This window comes from Seriola aureovittata, chromosome 19, assembly GCF_021018895.1.
Source record: "Seriola aureovittata isolate HTS-2021-v1 ecotype China chromosome 19, ASM2101889v1, whole genome shotgun sequence".
Classification (NCBI taxonomy): domain Eukaryota; kingdom Metazoa; phylum Chordata; class Actinopteri; order Carangiformes; family Carangidae; genus Seriola; species Seriola aureovittata.
Genome location: NC_079382.1, coordinates 15,973,620 through 15,982,675, shown reverse-complemented (window position 1 = coordinate 15,982,675; position 9,056 = coordinate 15,973,620). Strand labels below are relative to the sequence as shown.

The window sequence follows — 9,056 nt, the reverse complement described above, 5'->3', positions numbered from 1 at the left end:
AGTTATGCGTATAATAAACGCTTAATGTTTCTGTAGTTGGTTACCATGGTGTTTTTGTTCTCTGTGAAAGCAGCTGTGCCGCGAGGGCTGCATCTGACACGTCCGTGACGTCACTTTAGGCGGGTTTTTTTCATGGAAAGTGCTAGAAGAAACAAAGCACACCCTCCAGGTTTTCAAATATTCTTCCATCCGATTAAAAAGATCCCTGCTATTTGCTAACTTGTCATTTAATGAACGATGTTGTAGTCATTTCTACTGATTAGATTTCTTAAGTTGATGCCGATATTTCTGCCTGGATAGTACATAGCAGCAGCTTTGCCGTCAATTCTATCACAAAAATTTGGTCTCTGAGTAAAACTATTCCTCTGGCATAAACAGTCACAAGGTGGCAGCAATGGTGCTCTAGCTACAGGGATTGACTTCATTACTATGCTTCATTATTTATATTGCAGTATTTTCAGAGGTACAATATTACCTTTATCACAAACTTTTGGCTTGGATGGATTATGATAAAATTGGTCCATGGACACACATGAAAAAGTCCCTACCCCACCCAAATAGAGCACATTCAAGACCCAGTGTCTTTCTCTGGCAGATATGAGTCTCTTTATAGTCATTTAAAATGTCTTTATATTTGTATCTCTTTGTGACAGTTTTTGTCTCCTTGTGGTCATTTTGTGCCTCTTTCTTGTTATATTATGAACCTTTGTGGTCATATGCCACTTCAAACGGACACTTTGACCCAGTTGCCACCCTTGCACTGTGACCCCTGGGTCTATATCAAGTAGGCTGGTTCAGTTATCCATCCATGGCTTTTGTGTGCACTGTGCTGGGTTGGCAAATTACAGTTGTCTTTTAAAGTGCATAAGACTTGATTTATTATTGTCATCATTTCCAACAGCTGCACATCACCTTGCACTAAGGGATTTTACAAACATCTAATAGCGATGCACTGATGTCCTTCAAGCAATAACATTGTCTGCTTACATCAATAATAATATTTTTATATACGTATATATTTATATTTCTACTCAACAATCCCATTATATTATGAATCGTTGTTTCCTTAAATAAAACTCCAATTTCACTAACTATCTTTTACCCACAGACTAAGTTTAGTGGTAGATGGTGCGCCGCGGATGGATACGGCCGCACACCGAAACGCGTGTGTATAAAGATTCCGGTCTATTAAAAGGAAGTCCCTTTCCATTTCCCTGCGTCAGAGAGCAGAAGGGACAACACATTGGTTGCATTTTATTCAAGATTAGTCAACGAAATAAACAAGGTATGTACACGAGTGTTTTTCTTACGTATAGAAAACAGTGTATCCAGTAAATATCAGGGTTATATCGACCCGTATCTGAAGTATTCCACGGATGTATCCATGAGAGCTCATGAGTCACACGATAACCTTAGCATCACCACTGTATTGTGGGCTACAGTTAGCATATTATCGTTATCACTTATCTGTCTGTATACATGTCATATAATAATGTATAGTCATTCAACTATGAGCTTGTACATTGTTGTGTACTGACGGGCACTTTGATGCTGAGCGGTGTAAATGCGGTACTCTGCCGCAGTTAGGCCAGGCTTGGATTGCACCAAGGCAGGTGTGGTGGAGATGACAACGCTGACTCGGTTTATTTTACGGAGCTAGTCGTGAAAATTCACACTTCATCCGACTGGGCAAGATCATAAAACGCGATCCTCGTGAGAACCCCCTTACCCTCAAAACGTGTTAGTCTAATAATGTAAATGTTACGGTTGGTTTTGCTTAAATTAACGGTCAGTTAACAGTTACGTAACTAACGGAAAACAGCGGTTTTGGTTAATGGTAATGTACGTGTGGCCTCTGGTATATTTTGATTTCGGCAGTACGTTCTGTTCAACGGTTAGGGACTGGTTTTGGTTTTTATCTCTGTTGAAGGGGGACAAATCTGCTGTATAGGAACGTCAGGTTAGATTGTAGCTTTTAACTTATACTTATTAACGTTTTGCTAGCTAGTGAACGTTTGGTGCCGCATTTCCCGGTGGTGTCGCTATTTTAATCGCTGGCCGTTCCTCAGCACGTGTTTGCGGAGTCCATTGTCTGTCTGTAGGTCGACGCCATGTTGTTTAACGGCTACTTCCGCCGATCTGTAGTAACACGATGGCTGCAATCCAGTGAAACCGGCTTGTGGGCTTGGATTAATGTATGATAAATGAAACTGAAAGACTACACCCGACACTAACACGAGGGCCTTCAGGTATGTGGTAGTCTTCTGTCGAGAGTCAGAGTTTAGGTCGTCATCCCCTGACAATATACATTTTTTTTTCTTTTTTCTTTTTTAATTTGTACCTTTTCAAAACCCAAGGCAATTTACTAGAATATGACCTGATTTCCACTTGTGCAGATGCCTGAAGAAATGCACCAAGAGGAGGAGGCTGAGACCTTTGCCTTCCAGGCAGAGATTGCTCAGCTGATGTCCCTGATCATCAACACCTTCTACTCCAACAAAGAGATCTTCCTCAGGGAGTTGATCTCCAACGCTTCTGATGTAAGTCTTGAAGAGCTTGCCATTGTTGTCTCATCTTACAATATAACTTAAATTATTTCAAGTGCTTCTATAACAATGTATTAATTACTCAAGCTAATAATATAACATACAATGATATGCCTTTGTAAATATCAACTACAGTCTCAATGTATTTTGTTGTGCGTTTACAGGCTTTGGACAAAATCCGCTATGAAAGCTTGACTGATCCCACCAAGCTGGACAGTGGCAAGGATCTGAAAATTGACATCATCCCCAACAAAGCTGACCGCACCCTGACCCTCATCGACACTGGAATCGGCATGACCAAGGCCGACCTGATTAACAACCTGGGTACCATCGCCAAGTCTGGCACCAAGGCCTTCATGGAGGCCCTGCAGGTATAACGAAACATGATCTAAATTGCAGCATATGGAAGATGAGGCCAAATGGTTTATAGCAAGACGAGAACACTTCCATGTGACCATACACGGTCACAGGCTTAATTTGCAACACAAAGAATGTGGAAAATATACTTCTATTTACAGTTATCATCAGAGTGTTAAAAAGTGTTTTGAATGCTATATTCTTAGGTTTCAAATAATTTTGTTTCTTTCAGGCTGGAGCTGACATCTCCATGATTGGTCAGTTTGGTGTGGGTTTCTACTCCGCCTACCTTGTTGCTGAGAAGGTGGTTGTCATCACCAAACACAACGATGATGAGCAGTATGCCTGGGAGTCCTCTGCTGGAGGTTCTTTCACTGTCAAGGTCGACAGCGGTATGTGTCCTGGCATAATCTTTCCAACATTAAATGCCAAACAAGCAATAGTTGCAAATATTCAAGTATGAGGACTTGGAACTGGTTTCCTTGGTCTTGTTATAGTAAACTGAATATCTAAGTTTCAAACTGCTTAAGACATTTTGGAAACATCGCCATGTATTTTGAAATGGTTATGGGTGTTTTTTCACTACTTTCTAAGTTTACTTTATAGACCAATCAAAAATAACTGACAGTTTAATCTAATGTAAATAATGGTTAGTTGTAGCCCTGGTTTGTACCTTGCACCTTGTTTGCTTTATTCAACTAGCTGCAGTTCTTGTTGAAAGCCCTAAACAGGACCCTGAAGAAAACAATCTTTTATTTTAGCTGTAAACCCATGGACTGTATTTGGCCATGTTAAATGATAGAAGTGTATAAGTGATGATTTACAATGTAAATGAGTTTATAAAAAAATAAAATAAATTAAGCCTTCAGTGGTCTTCCAGACAAAATGCAATAATGACTGTACAACTCTGTTGACAGGTGAACCCATTGGCCGTGGAACAAAGATCATCCTGTACCTGAAGGAGGACCAGACGGAGTACATTGAGGAGAAGAGGGTCAAGGAGATTGTGAAGAAGCACTCTCAGTTCATTGGCTACCCCATCACCCTGTTTGTAAGTATTTTTTAATTCGACTCGCTAGTGTTCCACTTTCCTTTAGTTTGGCAGGTTTACTGTTGCCCTGTCAGTGAAGTTAAACTCAAGTCATTTTGATTTGCAGGTAGAGAAGGAGCGTGACAAGGAGATCAGCGACGACGAGGCAGAGGAAGAAAAGGCAGAGAAAGAGGAGAAAGAGGACGCTGAGGACAAGCCAAAGATCGAAGACGTGGGCTCAGATGATGAGGAGGACTCCAAAGACAAGGACAAGAAGAAGAAAAAGAAGATCAAGGAGAAGTACATCGACCAGGAGGAGCTGAACAAGACCAAGCCCATCTGGACCAGAAACCCTGATGACATCACAAACGAGGAGTATGGCGAGTTCTACAAGAGTCTGACTAATGACTGGGAGGATCACCTGGCTGTCAAGGTAAATGTTGAAAGAGTAAAGCAACTGGTGCATGTGCATATGACTCTGCCAGCATGGTGTATAAATGTCAGATTGAAATTAATAAATTATTTTCACCTTCAGCATTTCTCAGTGGAAGGCCAGCTCGAGTTCCGGGCCCTGCTCTTTATTCCCCGTCGTGCACCTTTTGACCTCTTTGAGAACAAGAAAAAGAAGAATAACATCAAGCTGTACGTGAGGAGAGTCTTTATCATGGACAACTGTGAAGAACTCATCCCAGAGTACCTGAGTAAGTTGATTTACCCCACCCCCCTTGGACTTAAGAAATAGTCTCTCAGCTCTGCACTGACTATTATTCTATCTACAAGGAACCTCTTTAACTGCAAAGCCTTTATATGATGATGCACCATGTTAAACTAAACGGTGATTTCTGTTTATTCCAGACTTTGTCCGTGGTGTGGTGGACTCAGAGGACCTGCCCCTCAACATCTCCAGAGAAATGCTGCAGCAGAGCAAGATCCTCAAGGTCATTCGCAAGAACATTGTCAAGAAGTGTCTGGAGCTCTTTGCTGAACTGGCTGAGGACAAGGAGAATTACAAGAAGTTCTATGAAGCATTCTCCAAGAACATCAAGGTATCTAAAATAAACTTGTTGTTTTTTTTCTGTCTTTTAATTTAAAAAATACTTTCAAGCTTTTAATGAGAGTTCCTCCTCCACATTGCATCCCATGGGTCTTCAGTGGATTCATTCCATGGATTCATAAGGTTTACTTTCATTGTTGTGGTTGCTGCTGTTCCAGCCTTAAAGCAGTGTAGTCATAGTTTTTTGCTTTAGGTCAGCTTCAAACATAGCTGTATTCTCAATCCACAATAAAATTGTATGTAATGAAGCATCAGCTAGTGCACAGAACTTGCTCAACAAGTTACAAGGCTTATGTGCTGTAGACTTGTCACTTAGTTTTGTAGATTAGTCACCTGTTAAATCTATATCCAGTTACCCTAAATCATTAAAACATTACCTGCCTGTGACAAATGTTCTTGTATATCAACACAATCCGCTTGCCCTACACTATGCTTCATATTATAAAACAGAACAGGTAAAAGTAACATTGTTTTCATCTCTGGGGCCTGTATAAAGAAGCAAGTTTAACTCTGTTTACCTGGCTTCACTGGGCCTAACCTGAAAGTGCATTAATGTGAAATTGTTTGAATCAGGTTTTCATCTTTCATTATGTGAAGTCTTCCATGTTAAGATAGTTACCTTTTTTTTTTTTTAAATATAATTTAATAAATTTTTTTACTTTTTTAAAATCCTGAGTTAAACCCAGAGTTTAGTTGGGGAATCGGTTAACCTGGCTTTGATACAGGCCCCTAGTGTTTGGGTTTGTTTTGAGTATTGAACCATTGTCCATTATGGTCTGTCTGTAGCTGGGTATCCATGAGGACTCTCAAAACCGCAAGAAGCTGTCTGAGCTGCTGCGTTACCACAGCTCCCAGTCTGGAGATGAGACGACCTCCCTCACAGAGTACCTTTCCCGCATGAAGGAAAACCAGAAGTCCATCTACTACATTACTGGTAAGTCTGTCTCCATAAGTATAGTATAACTATAGTGGCTTACTTAAAAGCAAACCATATTAAATCTGTGAGGTTAACGCTGATCCCCTTTTTTTTTATTTTGTTCATCTCTAGGTGAGAGCAAGGATCAGGTGGCCAACTCTGCCTTTGTCGAGCGTGTCCGCAAGCGTGGCTTTGAGGTCCTGTACATGACAGAACCCATTGACGAGTACTGTGTCCAGCAGTTGAAGGAGTTCGATGGCAAGAGTCTGGTCTCTGTCACCAAAGAGGGCCTGGAGCTGCCAGAGGATGAGGAGGAGAAGAAAAAGATGGAGGAGGACAAGGCCAAGTTTGAGAGCCTCTGCAAGCTCATGAAGGAGATCCTTGACAAGAAAGTGGAGAAGGTCAGTGATCCTAATGAACAGTTTTGTTTCTTTGTTACTAAAAATTTCTGTTCATAATGTAGGATTTAGGCCCTTAAAGTTCACAACTGCAGTTGACAGTGCTTTGTTTGGTAACAGGTTCCCTAATTCGTCCCAACTATTGTGGTGAGTTCATGCAGACTTGGTCTCCTGAGGTGTCCTGTGTTATCAAACATACCCTGAATGATTTGCAGTTTTTCTTAAATGATTTTTGCCTAGTTATGGGTTCCAGGTGATGTGTGGCGATGCTGCAAGTCCAGAACCCTCTGAAAACCTAACTCTGATTTGTAATACTGGTCTAACATATGCCTGGGTTTCAGTTTGCATACTTGGTTTTATAGAATGTGAAGTTACAATTTCTGAAATTGGTGAGCGTTTAACCAATTGGTTTACTTATTTATTTGCCATCATTGTGTTAACATGAAGAGATGCAGACTTTTTTTTTTTTAATAAATATATATATATTAAGGTATAGTAGAACTGGTAAACAAATGGTTGCCCTTGACTTGCTGTTTTGTTATTTCTAACAAGACTGTTCTGCATGTGTTTTATTAACTTGAATTCACCCGGTCTTCAAGTAGGCTAGCCTGCTGTTCAGACACTATGCATGATGCGTTTGAAGGTGTGTGTTTTGTTTTGTTTTTATGTTAATGTAAAGTCTTAATATCCCCTATTTGGCTGTCTTGTGTAGGTGACAGTGTCCAACAGACTGGTGTCCTCACCCTGCTGCATTGTGACAAGTACTTACGGCTGGACGGCCAACATGGAGAGGATCATGAAGGCCCAGGCACTCAGGGACAACTCCACCATGGGTTACATGATGGCCAAGAAGCACCTGGAGATCAACCCTGACCACCCCATCGTGGAGACTCTCAGGCAGAAGGCTGATGCTGACAAGAACGACAAGGCTGTGAAGGACCTCGTCATCCTACTGTTCGAAACCGCCCTGCTGTCCTCGGGCTTCTCCCTGGACGACCCACAGACCCACTCCAACCGCATCTACAGAATGATCAAGCTCGGACTGGGTAATGACACACTGCAGAAAAACTTGGTACTTACGACACTGTTTACTTGTTTTGATTTCTAACAAATAATCTTTGTACCTCTAGGTATCGATGACGATGATGTTCCAACAGAGGAGGCCACTTCTACGTCCGTCCCAGATGAGATTCCTCCCCTAGAAGGCGATGGTGAAGACGATGCTTCACGCATGGAAGAAGTTGATTAAACCAATCCACCCACCCACCCTGATTTCTAACACTTAGCCTCACTTTTCAATTGTTCATCCTTAAAACTGCAGTAACTGCAAAACGAATAGTCATTCATGTTGTGTGGTGGACCAGTGTTGCTCTTGTGTCTAGAGCATTACTCTGCAAGACCTTTTTAAGAAAAGCAGTTTTGGTTTTTGCTGTAATAAGTTCATGGTGACAGCACATTTGTTTTAACAAGTACCCTGTTGCACTGAGTTTTAAATGTTGGAGCGGTAAATGTGTGAACATGGGAATGGTACATTCCATTATCAGGTCTGGAGGGTTTGGGAGGTTCTGCTCATGTGCAACACTGCACGCTGCATGGAGAGAGGACTGTATGATTCCTTTGCCTGAGTCCAGGCTTGTCTGTATTCCAAGTCTTGTTTTGCAAAAAATTAAAGATGTAATACCTTAATTGTCTTTTTGTTATTTTGTGAGATTAAGATGGATTCAGTTATCTTCCATTGGATTATAATCAACATAATGGATGTTATTTCATGTTCTGATTTGGAAACTTGTCCTGTCAAAATGGTGTAGGTTGTTCCTCTGAGTGGCAGCTAGGTGGAGACATGCTACAGTTTCAAGTAGTATCAGTCACATTTCTAGGCAAGGTCTTCTTGGTTTTTCAAAGATTTCTATTTTTTTTTTTTACAACAAAAACTAAAGAGCTTTGTTTCATGTCCCAGGGTCTACAAATAGTTGGCCACAAAAAGATTCCATTCCTGAAATAATTTGTTTCCTCAGAAAAGAGTGTTTCACTAAAATCAGTCTTTTCAGAAATCCATACACGCTTTGTATTTCCAAGAATGATTTGAGTTTTCACACTGAGTGACAAACTGTAAATTATAATTATTGTATAAAAAAAAAGTCTTAAAAATAATTAAAATTGTGCCATTACTGGATGTTAGGAGGATTTTTAAGTCAAACACCTCTGTGGTTACATCCTGCTTAGATTGAGTTTCAGATTCAAAAGATGATGGTAAGTGCTGTCCCATGACATGATGCTGCCTGAGCTAAAAAAAAAAAAAGTGCTGTATAAGTAGTCTTTTGGATTTTATGATGAATCTACAGGCACTTCATTTAGATTAAATTGTATGATGGTTCACATAACTGAAAATTTGATGTTATAAAATCCTGTTGCATAATGTAAGATCTTTATCTGTTATCAGGAACTAATATTAATTTCATAAAATGTAAAACCTATGCAAATTTTACTGGCAAGATGTGTTATAGTACATGTAAAGTACATGTATACATGTATTACTTACTATACTACATGTATAGTAAATGATAAACTGAGCATCTAGGAAAGGAAACAAATACACATCATTTCCTGCTAACTTGTCAATCAACATGACATTAAAAAAGCAAGTGGACAGAATTACATTGTAAAACCGACTGCACGAGTTTCTTGAAAGTGAGGCATCAGCAGCTGAAGTCTTTGGGGGAAATGTAAAGCTTGTAGTTTTCCTGGAAGTCATGTG

General features: G+C 40.3%; 1 protein-coding gene across 1 annotated transcript; it reads left to right on the top strand.

Moving 5' to 3' along the window:
* The first annotated feature begins 1,133 nt into the window (after positions 1-1,133).
* hsp90ab1 (heat shock protein 90, alpha (cytosolic), class B member 1) lies at positions 1,134-7,987 on the top strand. Its single transcript, XM_056405268.1, has 12 exons — positions 1,134-1,285; positions 2,397-2,540; positions 2,711-2,917; positions 3,136-3,295; positions 3,821-3,954; positions 4,061-4,366; positions 4,469-4,634; positions 4,789-4,979; positions 5,774-5,921; positions 6,036-6,304; positions 7,014-7,347; positions 7,432-7,987. Exons 2-12 carry the CDS (start codon positions 2,397-2,399, stop codon positions 7,548-7,550), a joined length of 2,178 nt encoding a protein of 725 aa, XP_056261243.1. The 5' UTR covers positions 1,134-1,285; the 3' UTR covers positions 7,551-7,987.
* The last annotated feature ends 1,069 nt before the right edge of the window (positions 7,988-9,056 follow it).

Coding starts and splice junctions, on each gene's coding strand:
- hsp90ab1 (XM_056405268.1), top strand. CDS start 2,397: ATGCCTGAAGAAATGCACCAAGAGGAGGAGGCTGAGACCTTTGCCTTC. Junction 2,918..3,135: donor CCTTCATGGAGGCCCTGCAG/GTATAACGAAAC, acceptor TGTTTCTTTCAG/GCTGGAGCTGACATCTCCAT. Junction 5,922..6,035: donor GTCCATCTACTACATTACTG/GTAAGTCTGTCT, acceptor GTTCATCTCTAG/GTGAGAGCAAGGATCAGGTG.